Source organism: Diadema antillarum, unplaced genomic scaffold (genome assembly GCF_040938485.1).
Source record: "Diadema antillarum isolate AM-2024a unplaced genomic scaffold, OU_Dant_1.0 scf00000003, whole genome shotgun sequence".
Classification (NCBI taxonomy): Eukaryota; Metazoa; Echinodermata; class Echinoidea; order Diadematoida; family Diadematidae; genus Diadema; species Diadema antillarum.
This window is the reverse complement of record NW_027270892.1, coordinates 3,734,320-3,760,544: the sequence shown is the minus strand read 5'-3', so window position 1 is coordinate 3,760,544 and position 26,225 is coordinate 3,734,320. Positions and strand designations below refer to the sequence as shown.

Sequence of the window (26,225 nt, the reverse complement as noted above, 5' to 3'; positions counted from 1 at the left end):
GCGTACAGATATTTTCACGAATTGCTACATGAAGGACATTTTCATATATGTTGTTAATTTCACGGTTGCAAGGGTCTAACTGAACTTAGCTATTTGCACATTGTTACTTTTGCGTGTTGTTATTGTCGCGGTTCAAAGGTAATTCGCGAAAATTCGTGAAAATAAAACCGCTAAAATTTCAGCTCACACAGTATATCTACAGAGAAGCCATACCAACATCAACCTAGGCTGAGCTGAAATTATGATACTGACATATTACTGGAAACTGATAGTCATTCTTCTAAAAAGTTCAGACTATTTGATGCCTGATGGAATTGCAATTACCAATTCAATTCATTGCTGGCTGGTAAAAGAAAAGAAAAAAAGTAAGAATGAACAAAAACAAGCAGTATCAACACAGTTGTCATTGTAAGTTGAGCAGTTTGGGCCATCATATTCATTTGTTCTTTTTTTGTTTGTTTCTGTTTAGACAGAGAGAGAGAGGGGGGGGGGGAGAAATTCATGAATGATTTATTGTGCAGATTCCCATAAATCATCGGCAGGCAAAAGCACATTAAATTCAGGAGTGGACAATAGGATGGTATAGACCTACTTGTCAAGATTTTTTTTCCTTGGAACATTACATCCAAATTCGTATAAATCATTCCACAAACTGTACTGCAGTAAGTCAAACTGGGTCTCTAACATGCTTCTCATACTATTCATTTCCTGTATTCACAATAGGAATACCATGAATTCTTTTTCTTTCATGCATACATGGTCTATGTGACATGATAGGGAACCTTTTCCATATTCTCTTCTTCACACACAGTTGGTTTTCAACAAAGAAAGTCATACACATAATACTTGGACTAAATTTGGACTTGGATTTGAAATGTGACACATCTTGGAAAATCCTCAGAGAGAAAAGTGCCATCCACAGCCGCTCTTGCCGTAGACAGATAAGGCTGGGTTAATTGGAGGAAGATTTGCTCCTAACTGAAATCATTGGCCGCGATTACCCTCTCTTCAGGTGAGCAGTGACTGGCCGAGATGACAAGTGGAATGGGCAGGTGTAGAAAAATACATCACTGTGAATCATGGGATGAGAGTCTAATACCCCTTTCATACTAAAAAGATATTCTACAGCTAAAGTTGCACAACCATTTGCACTACATTCTCTTTTTTCCTTTAGCCTAGAATCTCTTTCCGATGAACATTTCAGTAAACGGATATGATTTTTTTTTCTTCTTTTTTTTTTCTTTTTTTTTTGTAAAGTAACTTTCCCACCTACCCCCTGGGGTAATCCTGATAGTCACCAGAGTTATTTTTACCATGGAGAGTCCAGTGTGAAAAACTCTCATGTCAAAAAACATCAAGAAATTGTGAAGCGCTATCTGGCAACGAGTAAAATTACTACAGCATTACCCTTGCTGTGGAGTTAAATGATGCACACGCACCACATACTGACATCTATGGGGCGATTCACATGTTTGCAGCTTTTTACCACCTTCTAATCTGAAAGGTTCATGTACATTAATGTTGTACATCTGTATGTGGAGAAATTTCGACCTCAGATTAAACATAATTCCTCACACTGATTCATCTGGAGGTTTTAACAGTGAAGTCCGTCTGAAAGGGACCATCACACAGTGGCTTACAATGTGACTGACTCTCACTTAGTCACGATAGGAAGATGTTAAGATTCATCAAGGTGTCGAAGAGAGTCATTCTCTTCGAAATTTGATTTTGCCTCCATGACAAAGATTCTGCTGGGATCAAAAGCTCAGGCTCCTTCTGACTCCTCTTTATAAACTTATTCTTGAAATCTATTTAAGGTCAGTTCCACTCAGCAACTCATAAAACTACTTTGACTTCCAAAATTTCCCTTCACTATATTCTGTACACAAATAAAAATAAACAAAAACAAATGGATTTTTTCTTTCTTTCCCCTTCTCTTACAAAAGAGCAAAACAAGCTGGAGTAAATATTAAACGATGCAATAGTGTATACATACATGCATTCTCGGATAGGAGTGCATGTACTGTACATATAAACTTCATAATTATAGTGTGCTCACGATAAACAACATATGTTATGCAACATTGCTTGCCACTTCTTTCATCTTTAATACTAGCATGCATAGGTAATCACAACGTCCATAGCATATGAACATGTGCATGCACAGGCAAACACACATCCATCCATACATTGTACACCTTGAAGATGTAACTTGCATTATATCTCTGAGCACCATACTGCACTGTTTCTCTCCCGACAGTTTGAAATGAAATTGAAAATCAGCCCTGACGATCGGGTTTGGCACAATAGGTATCAGCTGCTTTCTGCTATACATATCTCACCTTATCATCATAATTTGGTCTGGAATTGAGGCTAGTTTTCCATACAACCACAATCCTGTGGTTCTATGGAAGGACATAGAAAACGGAAGCTCCATTATTGAAATTTAACCAGAGGATGGTTTTTAATCTTTCCTGCTTATTGAAAACTAGCAGCTAAAATCTCTACACACGATCTATTTTTTTTTCTGTCCTACTTTGCTTTGATCTACAAATATGTTGGGCTTCAAACAATTGAGGCAGCATATCAAAGCAATACGGATTACCAAGGGTACACTGGAAACGTAGATAGCATTGACTCTTGACCACAAACTTTTTTGTTTTCACTTTAATTGAAGCAGGAAAGAGGGTTTCAACAGAATGCGGTTCCAGATAATTTGGTCAAATCAATGCAATTGGTCAGCAAAGATTGAGCAAAATCTGACAAATATTGGAAAGAGAGCAGAATTTGAATGTCAAGTGGTCATCTTCAGTAATATTTTTGGATGACTTTAATGTTACCATCTATGTCATATGACCATGACATAATTTCCACATACATTGTAATGTTCTTAATACTTTTTACTTGATCAAGAGGATATAACTATGATTATCCCTTCAATCAATATGGAAAAAAAAAATCAACCTCCTTTGACTATAACTATGTATTACTCAGATGGTAAGGCACCTTACTTTGTTTACTTGGTAACCAGTTGTATGTGATTTATGTAGCAATCCATGGTAAAAGTAATGGTGGATGTTTTTATACAGAATACACCATGTTGTGTTTAATACTGCAAGAAACTGCATGCCTACCTGTTGAATCTTTACTTGCTTGGCATGATTCAACACAATCACCATGCATGTTTGTATTTCCCTATTTGTTTTTATCATGTTGAATAGAATGTCAATGATTTATAATGTTAAAATAAGATAGAAAAGTCATCTGGTGATGTTCATAGTCTAGGTTTTGAGGGGGAAATGTATCACTGCCATCTTGCATCTTGAAATAGATGAATAACAAGACACTCGGCATGGTGGCCAGGTATCTTTTCTTGGGTTCTCCACCAACACTGATGTCTGGCGTTTGTATGCTAAACTTTACAGTTAAATGCATGACACACATAAGCTAACAAGCAAATGACAAACAGATGAAAGGCCGGGATAGATGAAAAAATATGAGCAAAAGGATGAAAAGTTTCTCATTTTAGTAAGATTTAATCTGGTTTCCAGACCCTTTGCCAACTTTAGACCCTTTGCCAACTTCAGTCCCTTCTACAAATGCACCCTCCACGGCGATGAAGTCCCCGCCCGCGATGGAGTCACTGTCTTTGCCAAAGGTGGAGGACCATCCGGCTAAACCTGCTGCTTCATTCATTGTTAAAGGGTGATAAATATTCTTGGACGCAAGCTAGTACAGGCAGACAGTCTGGAAACCAGACTATTAAAGTAAGACTAGACTTGAGAGACAGAGCCTGCGGTCAACTCACCTCGGCAGGATTTGGCTCAGAGTTCAGAATCGCCTTGATGACCGGTTGCGAGAGGCCGATTTCTTCCCTGAGGTAGTCGCTGACCGCCTGGGGGTCGTCAACGATGTTGCTCAGAGAGGAGAGGTCTGGATTGAAAGACACAGAGATGGGAGTATTCAAAAAATAAATTGTATGACTAGCACTAAATTTTGAGCATTTGACCTTGAGCATGTGCACCCAAAATTTGATATGCACAACTTAGCCCACTCATACATATGTATACAGTTGTAGCCTACATGCCAAGTTTCAATAGGATACCACGTTTTTTAGCTACGCTGTCCACAAAATTGATTATGGAAGGAAGGACGGCCGGACGGACAGAAGAACAGGCGGAAGAACGGACGGAAGGACAGGAGGACGGATGGACAACCCAAACACATAATGCCTCTGGCGACACTTCGTGGTGGAGGCATAAAAGTGTAAGCAAATATAAAGTTGCAAGCAAAGAACTTTGTTAAGTCAGTCATTGATATATGATAAAAAAAAGAGAAAATCAAATCAGAATATCTAATGATCAAAATAAATGCAAAAACTTCCCTTATATGATATCTAAATGAATTGCGCTGTACAATAACTGGTGTGATTCTTATGGTTAATTTATCTAAACTGACACATAGTATTGTCAACATCATCATTGATCATCATTTGAAGAGTTTGTTTGCAAAAACCGATAAGTCCATATTTGCCAAATGGCGATATTTGCGATTAAAGGTCACGAAAAATAAAGAGAATAAGAAAATTTTTGCTTCTTTTGACCATAACTTCAAAAATGTATGTTTATATGTAGTGAACAATATATCGTTTAAAAGGTATTATTTTGTACTTTATGACAAAGACCGTACTTCAAGATCTTCAAAAATGGACTTATCGGTTTTTGCGAACAAACTCCTCATTTATTCTGACATGCATGCATACATACAATGTGAATGACAAAAATTCATGATCATTATCCTTGCCTATCAAATTGAATATGATATCAACAGCTAGCAGTGATGATGATGACAACGATGATGAAATGATAAAGGCAACAAAACAAAAACATGACAGCCATTATGATAATCAATATGCTGCATACAGTAATGCCCCGTCAATCATCATCTCAATGCGGTCATTGGAGCCAGACAATTATAATGGCTGAAGGCCGCTTGTAATATGCTTGGTAACACACGATACCGAATAGACGTCAATGGCCATGATTAGGAGGATGGTATTACTGTAAACTAGAAACTACACAAGGCCTCCACACACCACACAGAGTTCCGGAAGTATGGCAGACCAATGATATACTTTTATGAATATCAACTCATCTGTAGCGAACCACTTGGAAATAATCTATGAAAGGGATGTGTACAGTAGATGTATGTCCCATGGAGTACGATATGTCATATTGATGAGTCGTATCATGTGGTACCACCTGTTCATATCACAGTAGGATTACAGCAGTATGAAGCGTACATGAACACTTGCTCTTGTTCCTCATGTCATTATGTGCGCTGTCATTTTCGTCTCCGAAGTATCACTCGTAAAGGCCAACCACCATAACGATATGCAGCAATGATGATTAATTAAAATTAGCAATTATCGAGGCCTTACACTGACACTCAAGTACCCAGTTGCTCTAAAGATACAACCAACACAATATGTGTATTGGCACATCCTTATTGTGAGGAAAATCATACCAGATAATTATTTTTTTTTTCAAATATTGAATCTTTTTCATTCATACAACAATTAGAGTCAAAATGTCACCATCCTTGACAAAAACAAAAAGTTGCATAAAAAGTGTACGCAAAGTCTGCACACAGCTTTTGTATGCAATTTAACACTAAATTTCTGGTGGTCACAATTCACACATTTCTGTAGAACTGGTGGAAATAATTGGTATATCGGATAGCATACAAGTCACATGACAGAATCTTGACTTTCCATGGTGATCGTTTCGGCACAGATCAAACTGGTAAATTTCACGATGAAGGAAATAAAGTCTATTACTCTAATCTATTGTACGTAATTTTTATGGCAACATATTTTGCTGTAGTAAAATCATACAGTCATAGAGACACACAGCATGACAATCAACATGCATGATTCAATATCCTAATGCAGTGGATCAGTTAAATAATGCACTTGAAAAATCAACCAGAATTTAAAAGGGTCTATAAGATATATTGCACTTCTCTTTTTTTCCCAACCTGCTGCTTTTGTCTGCATTATAGAATAGAATTTGAGTATCATATTTCCCAGTGTAGGCCTGATCATCATACTGATATTGATATTTCCCTGGGCGCCAAGTCCTGGCAATTGTGGGTTCATTGGCAAGGTTCTGCCGCATTCTGGGAATAGTTTCTCCTTTTAAAACGTCCCGGGTCTCTTGTGTTCGGATATATCACATGAGTGCATTTTCAAAGCTGATGTGATATATCATTCAGCACACTCGTGAAGTGATGCGTAACAGCAGCGGCTGCATTTTGTGTGCATGAATACGATTTGCTAGAGATCACTGGTAAACAGCTAAGCTGCGATTGTTGACAAAGAAATGGCTGGTGGTTGTCCTGTGTATGGGGCATAGAAATTCTAATCCAAGGACCACAAGTTCTTACCCTGATAGTATGTTGGCTCCACAAAAGAAAAAGAAAAAAACCTTTAGAGGTGCTGTTGAATATAGTCCTTTTTTTGTGTTGTTATACATCAAAATTGTCATCTCACATCTTCCGCATCCCCTAATCCTTTTTTTCTTTCTGTTTTATAATTGGGACCATTTTTTAAAAGTCTCTATGCATTGCTGCTTGTCCAATTCCGTACATGACATGACCAACTCGCGACTCTGATAAGCCTGACAGTTCCCAGGTCTATGCTAGGAAATGGCAAACAAGAGGATCAAACATTGAGGTACATGTACCACAGCTGTTATCATAAGATACATACACACAGCCTGGCTGTAAATCTCTGCCCCTACCTATAAAGCTGTAATCACAGGGCACAACATGGTACCTGCATGCATGCAACTGTACATACAATAGAAATCATTCTTCCCACCACCCCACCCTCCTATCCACATCTGCTCTCCCAATCCACATCGTCCCCCCTCCCCCCCCCCCCCCCCACATATGCTACATGTACACTTCCAGCATCATAAAACAACATACCAGTAGCTCACATTGCAAAGCCATGTGAGTATATACATAGTAAATCAAGACTTTAAACATGGCACCAAGAGCTGGACTGGGTTGAAAGTCTAAGTAGCATTTTTACTGTATAGCAAAACTTTACTAACAGCATGCATTTCTAGTGAGTCACTGTTACGTGTATGATTATACTACATGCTGTATATGATAAGAATAATGCTCGCTCTTTCTTACCAGGAGTATATTATTCACGAATGCTGTAAACATTTTATCAAAATCAGCTTCACCAAACAGAGGTCTGTGAATAGTCGTTATTTTCTATATTCCCAGGTTCTTCTTTTACCCCAACTGTCAACAACATCTGTTGCTCGACAATACGAGAGAAAATGCTATTTCATGGTTGCCAGTGCTGTATTTTTTTTCTTTTTGCTTTGCCTGGTTGCATTCCAGATAACCCAGTGAGATCTGATCAGCCATTTGGAGTGTAATGCAAATAAAAGTCCCACAAACTAGACTGTACACACTTTGTATGCCACATGAAGTATAACACTGGTGACCACAATGCTCCTCTACAGGCCCCACTGAAAAGTTTCTGCATGTTAACGGCATTATTTGGCATTTGTAGATGTAACAAAAACCCATTTTAGTGCTTCAGAATAGTTCTAAAATGTGAATTAGGGATAGAAACAACCAATGTAAAAATGTTCATCAGTATAATCAATGTTAAGTATTGTTAAATACACAAAATGTGAACAATAGTTATAATAAACTGTTTCTAGAATAAACCATCTATAGTTAAGGTTTATTGAGAAAAATAGTGATATCTTCTTAATTTTAGGCTTTATTGGGAAAGGTTTATATGGTAGGATGTTCTGTGATACAACTGACCTACACATAAGCATCAAATGTGACAAAACAAACATTTTTTAAATCACTGCTCCCAATCGTAAACAGTTTGAGTCTTCCAGGTCGGTGTTGAATACAACTTGTTTTAGATGAGTTGTTTTAACTCCATTAACCCGTTGAGGACAAGTCCCGAGTATACTCGGGCAGGTGTCTATGGGAAATGTGTGTTGTAGCAAAATCAGTCCATCCTCAACAGGTTAAAGATAATAAAAAGTTTTGGTACCTCAAAAGTGTCCTTGAATTTCCTTGTCTTAGTTTGTGTTTCAGGTTAAAGTACCTTTCATATAACTAACACTGTGAGACTTACTCGCCCCAAAGTGCTCTCATGTCTTAGTAATCATGCAATTAACTGCGACCAGCAGCCCCATACGCATAGCGACCAGCAGTCCCATACGCATAGCGTAAATGGGCTTCGCATTGTAGCATTCAGGATCATGACAGATTTAGTATCGCAGGGTAAATGTCAACTTAAAATCCCATAAATTCTTCAATTTGAAGACTTACCAATTAAGTTGAAGTATTGAAAACAGGCTTCGGGCAATGTTTGGTTCTGCCTATAGTCCCTTTCTGTTCGAAGTGATGACTGAACGTGACTCGGTCGACAGGACCTTAGAGAGCTACATACAGTACACTGAATACTACAGCCAGTGCATGCGAACACATCACATGCAGCCCGCACACAAATTTCAAATTCATGAATGGATAAGATGTTTGTGTGCGCATGCGCTGGCCATGGTATCCAGTGTATGTAGCTCTCCCAAGGTCCTCTCGACCGAGTCACATTCAGTCATCAATTCGAACAGAAAGGGACTATTGACAGAACCAAACGTTGTTCGAAGCCTGTTTTCAATACTTCAACTTAGTTGGTAAGTCTTCAAATCGAAGAAATTTTTGGATTTTAAGTTGACATTTACCCGCGATACTAATTCTGTCATGATCCTGAATGCTACAATGCGAAGCCCCATTACGCTATGCGTATGGGGCTGCTGGTCGCAGTTAGCTATGCGTACAATGGGCTGCACGCTGCTGGTCGCAGTCAGTGGTTTCGTACAATACAAATGTATTTATCGACGCTGTACAGCGTTGGCTCTGGTACGAAACCATTATTGCATGATTACTAAGACATGAGAGCACTTTGGGGCGAGTAATTCTCACAGACAACGTACTTTAACCTGAAACACAAACCAAGACAAGGAAATTCAGGGAAGCTTTTGAGGTACCAAAACTTTTTATTATCTTTAACTGTTTCAAAGCATTAAAACTGTATTCTTCTCCTACAGCCTAGCAACAAACCATTTTTTCACCTACTACCTCCAATCGAGTTTCTTTGATAGGAATTCACTTAGCATTCATCTGTTGTCGCTAGGTGGGGCAAGCCTCCTGGCACGCTTTGGTGGTTGATATGGCAATCTTTTGTAAATGTAGCATGCATTCAATTTGAATACATTTAATGCAGAAATGTTCTACTGCAGATGAGAGCGCTATATCATCTGATTTCAGAAAAGTCTGTCACTGCTGAGAAGGTTTTTGATGACATATTTCATCCCTTGCATTTTGCCACCGTAGACACCACCTGGTCTCACGGTATCCAAGGAAACCGGCATGGCGAGGACATCTTGTCCTCTCTATTCATACGCACTCTGAATGTCTGGTTTGCAGTCATACACGACAACTGCACAAATGTCAATACAGGTTCAATATACATAAAAATGGCCATGATTCCTGGGACAAGAATATCATACATACTAAATGTATATTAAACATGTCAACAACAACAACAACAACAAAATCTCATCTTTCAAAACAATTACATGCAAGTCTTCGATGTTGGGTTCAAACAAGATTAATTCACATAAATGTTTCATTTTTAATCAAATTAGATTCGTACTGCAATTTGTAAATCTCTCTGTCTCTCTGTGTGTTGTTGTGATATAGACATTTGCAAAAGTTTCATACATACAAAAATTTCTTGCTTTACAGTATTTAAAGGACAGGTTCACCTTAATAGACATGTGGATTGAGTGAATGCAGCAATATTAATAGAACACATCAGCAAGAGTTTAAGGAAAATCAGACAATCCGTTTAAAAGTTATCAATTTTTGAAGTTTCTGCTTAGTCACTGCTGGATGAGAAGACTACTACAGCTTGTGATGTCACATGAGTACAACGATATAAAGAAAATATAAGGAGAAATCAAGATATTTTCACTGTTCTCGCATAATAAAAGAACACGTGACTTCTCTCTTTCAGAAGGCAAGGGGAATAATATTACCCTTAACATACGTCAATGACGAGTCGAGGAAATGTGCACTTTTTTCAAAAAGTAAAATTTTGAGAAATTCTCTTTATATTTTCCTTATATCGTTGTACGCATGTGACATCATACACTCTAGTAGTCTTCTCGTCCAGCAGTGACTATGCAGATACTGTAAAAATTCATAACTATTGAAGGCATTGTCCGATTTTCCCCAAACTTTCACTGATGTGTTCCAATAACATTGCTGCATTCACTCAATCCACATGTATATGATGGTGGACTTGTCCTTTAATAGCATGAGGCATGCTTTAATGAAGTCTTACAGCAACAATCCTAAACTCTATAACCATCGCAAATCTCACAGCAGTTTGCCAATGATGCCAAACACTGCATGGAAAGACAGTGTCTAGTATAAAAGGCATTATTTACCATAAATTACACATGAAACAAAACCTAAACTTAGTGCTTCAAGATAGTTCTAATATGTGAATTAAGGATAGAAACAACCACAGCAAAAATTTTAATCAGCATATAATCAATGTTAAGTATTGTTTTATACAAAATGTGAACAATAAAAAAATTGTAGCTATAATAAAATTGTTTCTAGAATAAACCCTCTACAGTTATGGTTTATTGAGAAAATCTCCATATATTTTAGGCTTTAATTTTTCTAAATCACTGCTCCAAATGGTAATCAATACCTTTAAAGGCTGTGGGGATTACTGAACTGTGTAAACCAAGCCATAAATTCCTTGAAGAGCATCTATATCAGTTTACTCACCTTTGCAAGCAGTGTACAAATACAATAAAACTCCAAAGGATAAGACTGTGGATTTCATGTCCAACCAAAATAAACAGAATAAACTACACATGCAAGTTCATGTTCTTTTGTAAAGATATCTGGAAAGATGCCATGGCAGGAGATTACTTGGTTTTCAGGGAAAACCGCTCTTCTGGCACCGTAATTGATATTTCAGATAAGTTTATATTCAATACTGCCAACCTCAGCACATTAAAGATGCACACTCTTGCAGAGCAGGGAAAAAAGAAACATCTTGAAAAAAAAAATTATAATTTCGCTCAAACATTGAAAAATTACAGAAACTTTTCATGTTAGATTGAATTTCATTTAAAACAAAAACTTCGTCATTCAAACATATTTTCTCTTTTTTTTTAAAAAGGGATGGTATATCAGAAGCGGATCTAGAGGGGGAGTTGCAACCCCCCCCCCCCAAAAAAAAAAAAAAAAAAAAAAAAAAAAAAATCCGGGGACCATTTTTTTCAAATCTTATCTTTTTTTTTTAACTTGTTATTTTATTTTTTTCTATTTATGTATTTTGACCTCTATACCAAAAATAGTGGTGTTTTAGATGCAAGAAAACGCCATTTTCACACACAGATTTTCAAAAATTCTCCCTACTGTGGGAGGGGGGACACCCCCCTCCCACACCCTCCCCCCCTTTATAAAAAGCTAGATCCGCCCCTGTATATTTTTGGTTGGATGGGGATTCAGATTTTAAATTTTTGTGAGGTAATCAGAATCAGAAACTACTTATAAAACTAGAAATATCACTTAAGGTGATTAATACCCCCACCCCGTGACGACAGTCTTACCCAAGGAATGATCTTTCCTTGATCTTCTGCCATTTAAATGCCGTTACCATGGCAACGCAGCTTCCGACACGTCCGAAAAATATGTCTTGCACATCTTCCCACCAAGACTATTGTGTGTGCCACATTTCATAAGCTTTTGTCAAAAACTGAGGAAGTAGTTCAATCCACAAGATCATTCCTTGATCTTCCACCATTAATATGCCGTTACCATGGCAACGCAGCTTCCGACATGTCCAAAAAATATGTCTTGCACATCTTCCCACCAAGACCAATGTGTGTGCCACATTTCATGAGCTTCAGTCGAATACAGAGGAAGTAGTTCAATCCGCAAGATCTTTCCTTGATCTTCTGCCATCTATATGCCGTTACCATGGCAATGCAGCTTCCGACACGTCCGAAAAATATGTCTTCCACATCTTCCCACCAAGATCAAGGTGTGTGCCACATTTCATAAGCTTTGGTCAAAAAACTGAGGAAGTAGTTAAATCCGCAAGATCTTTCCTTGATCTTCTGCCATTAATATGCCGTTACCATGGCAGCGTACTTTTGGGTACTGTCAAAAAATGCATCTTGCACATCTACAACCAAAGGCACACATCTGTACCAAGTTTCATGGAAATTGGGCAAAAACTGAGGAATTAGTTTGCAACACAAAATTTTCCATCATTTTGGCTCATAATATGTGAGCTGTTACCATGGCAACATACTTTTTGTCACTGTCAAGAAATGTATCATGCTGACCTATATCCTAAGACAAACATTCAATATGAATTCCATGAGAATTGGAAGAACACTGATGAAGCAGTTTTGCCATGAAGCATTTTGCCCTATATTTTACCAATAATATGCCATTACCATGGCAACGCACTTTTTGCCACTGCGGAAATATGTGTCTTGCACATTAACAAATTCAGATGAACATCTGTACCTAATTTCATAAAAATTAATCAAAAACTGTGGGAGGAGTTCGCGACGCAAGATTTGTACCCATTTTTGCCCATAATATGCCGTTACTATGGCAACGTACTTTTGGGTACTGTCAAAAAATACGTCTTGCACATCTACAACCCAAGGCACACATCTGTGCCAAGTTTTATGGGAATCGGTTGAAAACTGAGGAAGTAGTTCGCGACGCAAGATTTGCAACGGACCGACCGCCCGACCGCCCGACCGACCGCCCGACCGCCCGACCGCCCGACCGCCCGACCGCCCGACCGCCCGACCGTCCGCTGATTCCTATATACCCCCTTCAAACTTCGTTTGGCGGGGGTATAAAAAGAAAGAACTAAAGAGCATACAATTCTAAGTGGTATTTAAAGTTTATTTAATGAAAATTGGTTTTGAAATGACTGAGATATTAAAAAACAAAGTGAAACAAAGTGGTCCTCATAAAAGGTGGGTCCTACCTTTTAATCGGACCACTTTGTTTTTGGCTATCCCAGTCATTTCAAAACCAGTTTTCATCAAATAAACTTTGAATTCCTCATAGCATTGTGTTGTATGTTCTTTAATACTTGAAAGTTGGAAACCTGAAATTCCATCTAAATTAAAACTATATCATCTCTTTAACGATAAAAACATATATTAAAAATTTGTAAAATCATGCTAATGGGCATGTCTGGATAGAAAGATTATGTACATTACACCAATGCTTTATTGCTAACCACACAGAGCACATGGCGGCCATTATTACACTCAATCAATACAGTATACATACTACGAATTCATAAAGACAGCAAAAAAAAATGTGTGCACCCTTTTTCTCTACCCCTTTAAACTACCACCGTCTTTTCAGATACGGTGGCATCTGATTCTAGAGCTTAAACTCGCTTAAAATCCTTCTGTCTTCTTGGAGCTTTGCCAGTGTAAATCTGGTGGCATGAAACGCAGCAAAGTTTGGAATACTCAAATGACATCCTCTGGCTCGCATGGCTCTGTTTATAAGCACACTTTATTAGAAGTCGCCGATCAACGTCTTGCTCTCACGTTTCTATGCACTGTGAAAATATGCAGCAGGCAAGCTGGGAACATTCAAGCACAGTACATGCCCAAAATACTGTGAGATTTGGTTGGGGGAATCGCTGTACTTTTGCTGCCCTTTGATCAAGTGTGGATAGAGGAATCAAAATCAGGCAACCTGTCCTCATTTTTCTCTACGAAACTGGCCTTGCAAACACAATTCCGAGTGATGATTTCCGGAAAGTCAAATACAAGGAAATTCTGTTTTACTTTAACAAGGTCGCTGGGACTGCCAATTTTAACTTCATTAAAAGCGATACCTCGTAAGCAAGTTCCTCGTAAACGGGTTTCCCTGGAGCAATATTTCACTAGTTTGGAAGCAGATTTAAATGTCAGAACATCTCTAGGCTTACCTGGTACAGAAGGCCCACTGGCAACAGTCTGCTGTGTTAGTCTCTTCCACCAGCCTGTTTGTTGATTCCACCAGTCCCCTTGCTGCTCCAAGTCACCGAGTTGAGCAAGGAGTTTCTCCAGGTCATCGACAAAGGTCTTGTTGCCGAGGATCTTCTGGATGTCTTCTATCAGAATGGATAATCTATCACGGCAAAGATGAAAGGAGTAAAAAGAATAAACACGTTCAAATGGAGGTACCAGTAAATGGTATAAAGAAGAATGCACATGGACGTAAGAGTCTTTTGGCACTGCAGAGAGAAAAAAAAATGCCATTTTTTTTACTATCATGAACCAGACGAAGATGCTTCTATGGTAATCACGATGGATATTTTCAAATGGTGAAGGCAGAAAATATAAATGCAAATATACAAATACAGATATCACACATACCAATGCAATTGATCTATATTTGTGCAACACAATCTACAAAATAAAAATCTTTTAATTATGATCAATCATTAGTTAACAATAGGCATCACAGTGAATCATCAGAAAGTTTGCAGCAGGAAAACGATTTAGCAGTTTTTCTTAAAATTTCCCTGGAAGCATGCCAGTTGAGTTTGTATTTATAAAAGTTGGCAAAAGTGGATCATGGGATACTTTTGATTCACATCACGTGACTTCAGCATTTCACGCAAAAACAACTTTGCTGCAATTTACTGCCAAGACGTCACAAGTCTTCCTATGTTTCGGTCATGATGCCCACTTTCTTTCCTAACACTGACAACTTAGAAGAGCTGTTTAGCAACAGCCATGGGTTTTCGATCATTTACAAATAGTGGATTTTCTTTGCACAATCATGGGACTGCAGTTCTAGCTAAACTTTGCACTTTCACATTTCAGTGCATCTGCAATTCAGTTTAGTCTTGTTTTGTTTTATTGTTGGGCTAAATCATGGTTGTCATCTACTGTACGTACATTTCTGAATGTTCCGTGTTTCAAAGATGGTTTGAAACAACCATCCTCATAGCCGAAAAAATAGTTTACTCTTCTACGGGTTTTGTGGCTGAAACTGTCCAATACATTCCTGTAGTCATGCTATGAATTAGATTTTTTTCAAAAGAAATGAAAAAAGGTCTGTTACTTGAGACTAGTCCAGCAACATGTCAATTACCACATAAATCTAGAGTAGCAGCATCTTGGCTGTGCACAACGAACATTTGGTAATCACTTTCACCAAACTGCGACCCACGATACGGTACTGGGAACTCCATCCGTGCTGCACTTTGTACGATTCTAGGGCAGAGGCCATGATCGAATCTGCACAGGGAGAACCCTGCTTCCGGTTGCTATGCAGTTGCCATGGTGGGGGCGTGGCACTAATGGCCAATACATCGTGTATCGATCAAGCGCATTATCTTGTAAACGATAAATGTCACAACATAATTGCCTGCATCCTTCCATTTCTTCCATCTCCCACCCCTTTTTCTCTATCTCCTCCGCATTTAAAATCTTCATGCTCATGACTGCGGTGCATGTGCAGCTCTTCTATAATACACTGTACTTGTCCAACACAAATTCAGGCACATAAAATTCATAAATGTCACACACAGTACATATTCTAACAGTACGCCCCCTCCCTCACCACTCACACACACACAAAAAAAAAAACTGAATAAAATTGGAGCATTATAAAATACCAAGGCTCAAACATGTATGAACAACCAAGCATCTTTCACACTAGTAAAAGTCTCTGTATACAAGGAATATAAGTCCTACTAGTACTTTGATTTGACTTTATTGCTATCTACAAGAAAACACACACTCTCTCTTCCTCTCTCTCTCTCCTTCCCTCTTCCCTTTCCTTTCCCTCTGTCTTTCCTCTCATCTCTCTCTCCCTCTACATCTGTCTCTCTCTCTTTCTATTTCTCTCTGTCTATTTATCTCTCTCTCTATCTCTCTGTCTATCTATCTATCTATCTCTTTTTCTTTCTCTCTCTCTCTCTCTATCTATCTCTCTCTCTATCTGTCTATCTGTCTATCTCTTTTTCTTTCTATCTCTCTATCTCTCTCTCTCTCTATCTTTCTTTCTATCTATCTATCTATCTATCTATCTATGTGTTTGTTTCCATAGTATTAATTGTCTTTTGTATTCATGTTGAAAGGAAAATTAACTTGAACTGAATTGAACTTACTTGGCTTGAGAGAAGTCGTTGACCTTTCCCGCTGTATCGCTCTCCAGGTCGGTCTTGCTGCACTTGTTGAGGGAGTCGCAGACCAGCGACTGGAAGAAAGGAACCATTCCAGCTGACGGCATGGCCTTGGAAGAGAAATGACCTAGATGAGAAAGAAACCAGCAGATCGAACATAATGTTTCAAAAGGAAATTCAGTGACAAATTTAAATACACAGGTCAATGAGAGACTTGTATTAGTTGGAGACATAATCAATCGTCTGATTTCATTTGCAGAGATAGATAAATGTAAATATAATATCTACAGAAACTGGTTTACTATAAAGCAAGATATTTTCATGACACAAAATTTTTGCGCATTGGAGCAGATGGTTCTTTTTCACAACATGGAATTTTCGCAAATTGTCACAGGTATTCAATGTATACAGTGTAGACGAGAACTTTCACATGTATTTTAATTTTGCAAATCTTGGCTCTTGCAAAATTCGCGAAATTAAAATGCACGCGAACATTCCCCGTTTTAAAATATTCTGGTCAAACAAAGCAGCCTAGAGGCTGAATTGCATGCCATCTTATACATTGTAGATGATCCAGTAATTCTACACACTAAGAGAAGGAGACATCCAGGCCTTCATAGCTACAAATACCTATTTTGCAATTTTATTTTAAATCAAAGGCTAATTCACATAGGGAGTAACGAATTAAAATAAAAAAGAGTGAAATGGGTCAAGAAAGAAATGTATGTGAACCAGTGTTAAAATCATTGACGATGTAAACGGGTCTTGGTACATATTTTGTGATCTTGTAATGACAAACATCACCATACAGCTTTTAATAAACAAATTTCCATATAATCTGGATTATTTCCATCTGACATTTCATGAAACTTCTACTATTCCATTTGTGTCGGAAGTGTATCAGTGCTAAGCCATGTTTATGAGGCTAATACTGCCTTGAAGTGCCTCTTGCAGAAACCTGGCACAAATTGGCACTGCTCGGCGAAGCTCATTATTACGTGATGAGCCTTCTCACACAACCTATTAGTAAACCATTGTCTTGGATGTTATACAAGAGTACTGCATTCCTCCCCTCCCCCATCACCATTTTCTCTTTCTGACTTTACAAAACTGAAACTCAAGAGCTTATACAAGTCTAAATTATAAAAACTAGGAAGCCTTGTTGCCTTTACTGAAAAAAAAAGCAACATATTCCAGGAATTGATTGAAGTGGTTATATTTCATCCAGTGACCATGAGACAAGCATGATGAAGAATTTTCTCCAAGAGTCCTTCTAAACATCACCATGGAGACTCAGAGAGGTTATAGCAGGCTCAAAGTTTTAATTAATCTTCTGAAGGATTATTTCTTCTCAACAATTGATAGCAAAAGAAAAATTCATGCTGTTGTTTATTTCACCATGCTCTTCCCAGTAAATGTCCACTGCTCACAAATCTCTGGAAATTTTTTCCTAACCCATCATGATTTCTAGAAATGTGTTTCGGTCTTTAAAGGGATAGTACAGTTTTGGTTGAGATGAGAATTTGGGCTTTTAAAGTTTTGCAAGATACCAGAAAACACTTATGAAATAGCACAGAGCATACCATTTTAAGAGCATTTCAAAGTTTATTTGATGAAAATCGGGTTTGGAATAACTGAAACATCCAAAAACAAAATAAAACAAAGCGATCGTTCCAAAGTGTGGGTCCCACACTTTATTAGAATCGCTCTTTTTGGATATCTCAGCCATTTCAAAACCAATTTTTATCAAACAAACGTTGAATTTCTCATAGAATTGCATGCTCTTTCATATTTCGTATGAGATTTCTTATTGTCTCACCTAAAAATGTTACAAACCTGAAATTAGGTCTCAACCAGTACTGTACAGTCCCTTTAAATTAGTCAGTTTTCTTTTCATTTATACATACATTCCATTAGGTACAGACATTACACTGCCTTAAAAAGAGAAACACTATAGTCCATGTTTAACCCACTGAGGACGGTTTGATTTACAATGTACATGTAGCTACAACATGCATTTCCTATAGACACTAGCCCGAGTACACTTGAGACCTTGTCCTCAATGGGTACACAAGTATAATTGAACTGTTGGCAGTTATTCAAGTTTCATTAAAGTTCACATAAGAAGCCGATCGCCAAAAACTGGACTGTTTGTGTTTTTGAAAGGCTTATTAACCATACTTTCCTATCTCACATCTTTCAAACCCCTAAAAAGGTTGGTTTTTGAGGAATATGCGTTCAAATTTCGTCAAAATATCGAAGCCTTATTCCCCGTTGAGTCAAGACCCCTAGATTATGATGTCACGTAAGGGTATTCCCTCTTATGTCCACGCAAATGCAGTGCTGTCAAAGCTTTAAAATTGCGTCATATCGCTCTCTTATGATGGATTTTATGTTCTAATTTGTTTAAGAATTATTAGAAAAAAATGTTCTAGTGAACGATTTTTTGATACATCACATAATATTCAGAAAATTTAGAATTTTGAGAGGACTTTTTTAGTTTTATTTTGGTTGGAAAAATAACGTCCCGCGTAAAAGATTAATCCGCGAGTGATGCGACTCTGTACGTGCCAGCGCGCGGTACGGTGCGGACGCCAGATGCTGCCAGCAAAGAGCTACCTCTGTGTGTGTGTGTCACTACGTGTGTGTGTGTATGTGTTGTGTATGATGTGCATATCGAGGCAGGAAACTGGGCTGGTGTCGCTTGCGATAGCTCCTATAGGCCTACAACACGCATCACAGCATAGCACGCACCCTGTACTGTACATATCGGATACAGTCACGCTCACAAATCACGTACGTCTTGCAAAACAACCAGACTAAATTTCTGTCTACTATTATTAGTTTACTTGTGGATTGGTTATGATCTTATCGTTGTTCATTTATATGGCATTTATATTTCGAAAGTGCACTCGCGATGCTCGAGTCACTGGCACTATAAAGCCGAGAAGTCGGTTGTGAATACAATCATGTCCGCTTAGCCAAAGTGCGAACGTAACCATGCTCGCCATGCCGGCTGCCCTGGCTTGCAATCGCGATGCTCTCTCGTCCGCTCGGCTCCCCGAATTTTACCGGCGGGGCTGCCTAGCTGCTGCTAGCTAGCTGCGCCTGCATACATACGCGGGGTTCGTACGTGTTGTAGGGCGCTCAATACGGTACATGTGAATCGAATGTAAACTGAATACCGAGCACGTACGTACGCACGCAGCGCACACAGGGTATGACAACACATAGGGGGAGTGGCTTCTGCGCTTGTTACGCGTATTTTCTAACCGCTGTACGCTCATTATCTGATCGCTGGAGATCCACACGCGAATGCAGCTTTTCGGCGTTGTTTGCAAACATGATTTGGGTCACATTTTCATGCGTGCTCGTAAAAAAATGGGGTGATATTGCTGTGATTTCAAAGTTAAATTTCTCAAGATAGAAACATCATTTCGCCATGAAATTTGAAATATGTCTTAATGAATATGTCTAAAATCGAGACGAGGAGCATCCCCGTCGTTTGCCATTCCATCTCCATCGAAAGGCAGCGGCTCATAGGGTTGCGGCACCCGTGGCCCTGCCGCTGCTTCCCCGGCTGGATTGACGTCGACAGCACCTTGCTCTCCCACTTCTCCATCGTCCTCTCCCCAGCTTACATCTTCCCAACTTCCATCGTCCTCGTCTATATTCTCGTCCCCTTCTCTGCTTTTGTCGCTTCATTCCTCTTCACTAACGTACTCCTCAAAGTCCATAAAAAGATCACTCTGATAACTCACTGTTCTCGGCCATTTTCGGAAGGAGTGAAAGCTCAAAATTGATCGACGCGAAATTTCGAAACGAACCGCTATGAAAAAGTTACGATGATACAAATGTGAACCGCACGTACGTACGTACAATGCATACGATACGAGCTGCGAGGTGATACGTCATACCGACCGACGGCCGACCGGATCTACTTTCGCACCAAAACTATGAGGAGAAAATTGTGATAATTGTGTGAAATTTGGGCTTGTTGCAGATCATAGTAATACAAAATAATTGTTTGAGAAGAAGCAGTTCATGATAATACTATTAAGTGTAGACAAACAGTAAAGAGTTGGTGTCAAAAGTATAAATAGCAGAGATTTCAGACTTTGAAAAAAAATTGACAGAAATTCTTTCCCGATGCCAAATGCTTTTCTACAGAGCATCCGGGGCCCGTGGCTCTAACTACCCTGGCGTGACGTCACAACTTTTGGAGTCCCGTACTGTGGCTGGTTTTCGAGGGGGAGGGAGGGGGATGTTTGGGACTTGCAAATAGCGGATATCTAGATGCTTGCGGGGATTTGAGCCAAACTTTTTGCATAATTGGTCAATTACCAACATATATTTCATCTACAAACGAATTTTACGAACATTTATTCCCTTCATATAGGATCTTTAAAATTTTATATTAGCTACATGTAAAAAAGTTTTAGAATTGGTAAATTTTGCATGACTTGCATGAAAGAATGATACAAGTTGCAATCTTGACTGCAAATTTCATAAGGTAATGACATCATTAATGCAGCACAAACTGTAACTCCAAAGCAGTGAATGCCTCAGTCAAAATGCGTGTGTCCTTGTGTCTGAACTATAGTCTCATTCCAGACTCAAAAGCTTTTAGCCCTTTCATGACCTTGACCAAATGCGACTGTGAGGGCACTATCCCATACAGCCCAGAATTTTTGGCAGAGGCACACTGTACATCAAAGAATTTGAGCATCACAATTTGAAAAGGTTTCTATGAAAGAAAGTCTGAGCAAATGTCAGGTGGTTTGACATGACCAAACTTTAGACTGTCATCTCCGTCTGTATTGATCTGTTTATTGCACGAGATTGTGGGCAGGACGCACACTGTGTTGTCTGCTGTTGAATCGATGCCATCTGTAAAGTATGACTTGCACAACACACAGTCTCAATGCCACGGCAGCCCAGTGGCAAAGAAATGAACCTTTGTCTTTTCAACTGCAGAAAAACTCTAGGCACAGTACAGCAATCCTCCTAGCTCTGCTCTAGTACACGTATAACATGCGGAACAGTTTACAATAAATCAGCCATTCATATTCTTCTTTGCTCTACCAGTTGCTTGTTCGGGCAGATCTTGCCCAACTATTGCATGTTATTCTAAGCTGGCCTTTGTACCCTTTTTCTATCTGGAAATGATAATGGAAAGGTCTAGAACAGAGACTATACCCATATCACTGTAGAGCAGGAAATCACCAAACATACAAGTCGTTGATTGAAAAAAAAGAAAAAACATGTCAAAGACTGCCATCTTAAAATACCATCTGACATTTTACGCCACATACAGTAACTATCAGAAAATCTGAAAGAGTTCAGTATGGAACTTTTCTGTCTATACATTCCTGCTACTAGTATATTTACGTTTAGACATTATTACTTTTTCCCCTTCAAAATTCTGTATCTGAAAAGAATGTATAGAAGAAGAGATACTGGTAGATACATGTACATTGTAGATAATCAGTCTTTTCCCCTCAGAATATATGTGACCCGCTATAACAAAAGGATCCTACACTCGTTAACGGCTGAGCCGAGAAAATCGAGTTTGAAGTCACATCATCAAAATTGGTCTAAACAATTGGATTTCTGTTTTTTGCATAATTTTGTAACTAGCAGGGTGGTCCACGAGGGGTTTTAGCATGTCGCTGCAACATGCTAAAATTCTTGTGCAACATCCTAAAAAGCCAGCAACATGCTATGCAACATCCTTAAGAATTTGCAACAAGCTCAAAGTAAAAGTATTAAAAAATGTGCAAAACATGTGCATAACATAAGAAACATCAAACTACCAGGTACTTTAGATATTTGTGTGCAAAACATGAGAGAGAACATTGAATGTAAGCAGCACAAAGAGAGATAAGCAGCAAAATATTGCGTACTACGTACTCATCGTGTGCGCTCCGCGCATATTCAATTTCTGCAATATTCTCAGATTCTGAGCTTGCAACATGCTAAAATTTCAAGTTGTGGACCACCCTGAACTAGTCTAATGTTTTGTTCATCATCTGCCGAAATTTCGAAGCTAAATGATCAAAGGAAAGGCAAGAAATCAGCGTTTTTCTGGGTCATGATTTTCCGACTTTCAATGTAAAAGAAACGTGTCCGAAGATTTTGATTTAGCGCCGCAGCTAGACTCCACCCTAGCAACGAGGGAGTGATCTGATTGGTCAGTGCGTGGCATCCTGATTACCGATTAGTCATGGATGGACCGCTGGCGCTAAGCTTGAATGAACATGACGGAGGTCGCTTGGAGCAGGCCTTCTATTGTCAAGCGGTGAAAACTGTCTTGCCTGCCCTTGACCATGAGAGCGTCGGAAGGACTACTTTGAAGGTGTTTTTCTCGAAACTCTAATTTCCTCAACCACCAGACGTGGGCTGATAAAATCATCGATATCTCCACAACCAAGTACTTTTATGAGTTGTGCTATGTATGGAATTAAAGTAGAAGAGTATGGGAATAATATCATGCCATTTTCAGAAAATTTTCCTCCCCCGACTTTCGGATCCTTTTGTTGTAGCGGGTCACATATTGTTCCATGGCAGCCTAAAGATTATTCAAGAAAGCTGAGAAATTGTTCCCCAGACAGACAGAATGTTCCAGGGATGATGCAAATGAACCTAGTAGTTTTCATTGTCTGATCCAGAGTGACTGACAACATTACGCCTCAACAGCCATGTTTAATAAACCAATCCAGGGACTTTACTAATGCTGAGACAGGAATAAAACTGTCTAAACCCTTTAGAAAGGAAGAAAAAAGATATAAAAAAGGCGAGCGGTTATCATCCATGGAAATCATGCTTTCCAGTTGCTAAGGGCAACAGTCATAAAGAATCATGGTACAAAAGAGGGGTAACCATGGCAACAATGGAGTTGTGCACGTCTAGCTCATTTCATCGGGCAGTCAACGACCACTCTGCTTTAGCTCATGGTGAAGTTAATGACCAGTTTGTGATTCACATCAGGATGAGAAGTCAGTTGAATTCCCTTCTTGAGGTTCAGCTATTTGTACATTCAACTTGTTGCTTCCACTTGCTTTTCATTCAATCGTACAGATTAGATTCCCTTGCTCTATTCTTCAAATGGAAACAAACTAAGATTACTCTTTAATTCTTCCATCACCTCTCTCAGTCTCATGCATACAAATTATGTATTTTGAAATGTAAAAAAAAAAAATCCAGGAAAATATGAAGATCTTCCAGGAATGTCTAGAGGTGACTGACATATATCCATCAATACAAAGACATGGATGAACAGTAGAAATCAGAATGTACAGCACAGCACTCCTGTATTCCTATGGGTGCAATAATCACGCAATGCTTGCCAATCCGAGTTGCAGTGTCAAGATTCCTTTGTTCATTTGTTTTCAGGCTTTTATCTAAATCGGCAACTGGGCAATGAACAATGAAGGGTTTTTTTTCCAGACTGATAATACCAAACCTGTCCACTGTTTACACTGCCCTGATCAAAAGGGGAGGCCAGATCTTCAAGACAAAATAAACAGCTCAATCCCATTTCCAAAAAGACAACGCTATCACTACAGAGTACGGCTGTAGTTATCAGTACACTTCCACCAGGTACACAGTACAAGTGTCATTCTTTATGTCGGGTGTTTAATACGAGTTTCAAAACTGCAGTCAATGTTGCATTCACTACATAAGTACATTGTATGTAGTTTTGTATTCTCTACAGTTTTTCTTTTTCTACATACACCACATAATCAATCAACAAAACTTTGGAACAGAATGATACTCTGAGTCTTAAAGGACAAGTTCACCTTCATAAACATAAGGATTGAGAGAATGTAGCAATATTAGTAGAACACATCATTGAAAGTTTGAGGAAAATCAGACAATCCGTTCAAAAGTTATGAATTTTTGAAGTTTTTTTGCAGTACCCGCTGGATGAGAAGACTACTGCAGTGTATGGATAACTTAGATGTCACATGCGTACAACAATATAAGGAAAATATAAAGAGAATTTCACAAAATTCCATCTTTTGAAAAAAAGTACACATTCCCCTGACTCGTTACCGATAAATGTTATGGGTAATATTATTCCCCCTGCCTTTAGAAAGAGGCAAGTCAATTGCTCTTTTATTATGCGAAAAAAGTGAAAACATGTTGAATTTTCTTTTATATTTTCTTTATACTGTTGTACGCATATGACTCCCAAGCTGTAGTAGTCTCCTCATCCAGCGGTTCCAACACAAAAATTTAAAAAATTCATAACTTTTGCATCGATTGTCCAATTTTCCTCAAACTTTCACTGATGTGTTCTACTAATATTGTTGCATTTTCTCAATCCTTATGTTTATGAAGGTGAACTTGTCCTTTAACGATGTGCTAAAAGTTGTAGTTTGATGGGAAGACAGGATAATTTTGAGCATGAAACATGGGCAAATACACTGACAGGAGTTCTCAGCACAATAGAAATTAATGTAAAGTGGATAATTCAAACAGTCATCTGCCACCTTCACCAGTATATCATACTATGAAAAATATATATATATATTTAATGAGTTATGATGTACCTCAAAAGTTGATAATAGTTGACCATCACTGCAATTAGGGATACTGCACTTCAATACAAACAAAAGGAGCATAAATGGTTCATGAGCAGCTCTGTAAAAACATATGAAGCTTGATAATTCCATAACTTCATATTGCCATGCCACATCATTTTTTTTTTTTAGGACACTTTTACCAAGGAAGTGCCTCCCTGCTTTTACCATTCTGGTTGCATGATGTTAATTGTTACTGTATAGGCCTACCAGTACTGTAATCACAGTCCATTGGAACGTGCAGAGGAATTAATGGCCAAAGTCACAAACAGAGAAGCAATGGATTCTGCCTTACTTTTTCAAGCCAAACAGCTCAATAGCTGCAGATCTCATTCAATAATAATAGCAAAGCAGCTGCACAGTGGCAAACTGCAGTAGCAGAAAAAAAAAAATCATTCAATGTCACATCCTCTAAGATCTCAGATCACTAAATTAATAGAAAACACAGACCTACTCTTGTTAAAATCAAGGATCGTGACATCACAGAAAATAATCACCCACTTGCTTGATCGGGGCAAGCAGGTACCGTCTAATACATTTTAGTAGCAGACAGGGAATCCTACAATTTAAAGTATTCATACATTATACACTCTGTACATGTACCCCAGCAAGCGCATATCAGATGGGGGGGGGGGGGCACAAGTAAGCATGTAATTTTACCTAATTAGCAACATAGTCTGCAATCTCAAGAATAAATTCTGAGCCGTGACAATCCCCCCAGGCAACAAGGGCTGCTATTCTTCACTTGTCAACAGGATTAAATGTCACTTCACAGAATTAGATTTCTGTTCATTTTAATGTCAAGTGAAACCTCATCACTGCTTCGTCAGCTCAGGGGTGCAGTGCAAACGCAGGCGTAAAACATCAGTGATTACCCAGTGAACTGTAAAATACATGTATGACTTAATGAAATTTAATACAGGTATTAACAGAAAGGGACACAACTGTTGAAGCATGAGATATTCAGTCTATCAAGCTGAACAAACATTTGCACGACACATTGTCATCAACTTTGAACACTGGTATTCATGCTTTAATTACTGACTAGTTCTACACCTTGGTGTATATATTTGAAATCAAATCATATTTCATGTACATCTGAAGACTGCTAACAGTCTACACGTAGTTTTAGAAACTGCACATTGGTAGGTGCATGTCGACTGAAAAGAAGTTAATACATGGCTATGAGATAGGGTCCAACAAGGCTGTCTACTGACATGTACATTGTACCTATGTCAATAATCATATCCACTATACCACATTGTTAAATACACGCAAACAAAGACTAACAAAGTACAGGATATGATTACAACAGCTATTCAGTC

General features: G+C 38.6%; 1 protein-coding gene across 1 annotated transcript in view; it reads right to left on the bottom strand.

The window, feature by feature from the left end:
- Nucleotides 1–26,225, bottom strand: part of LOC139742500 (phospholipid-transporting ATPase ABCA1-like) — a 100,359-nt gene that overhangs the window by 65,672 nt on the left and 8,462 nt on the right. Inside the window, exons 4-6 of the mRNA XM_071653070.1 lie at nt 16,298–16,439; nt 14,123–14,304; nt 3,809–3,933 (exon numbers count right to left, since the gene is read on the bottom strand). Coding sequence (XP_071509171.1) covers nt 3,809–3,933; nt 14,123–14,304; nt 16,298–16,439 — 449 coding nt within the window. The remainder of the gene's footprint in view (nt 1–3,808; nt 3,934–14,122; nt 14,305–16,297; nt 16,440–26,225) is intronic.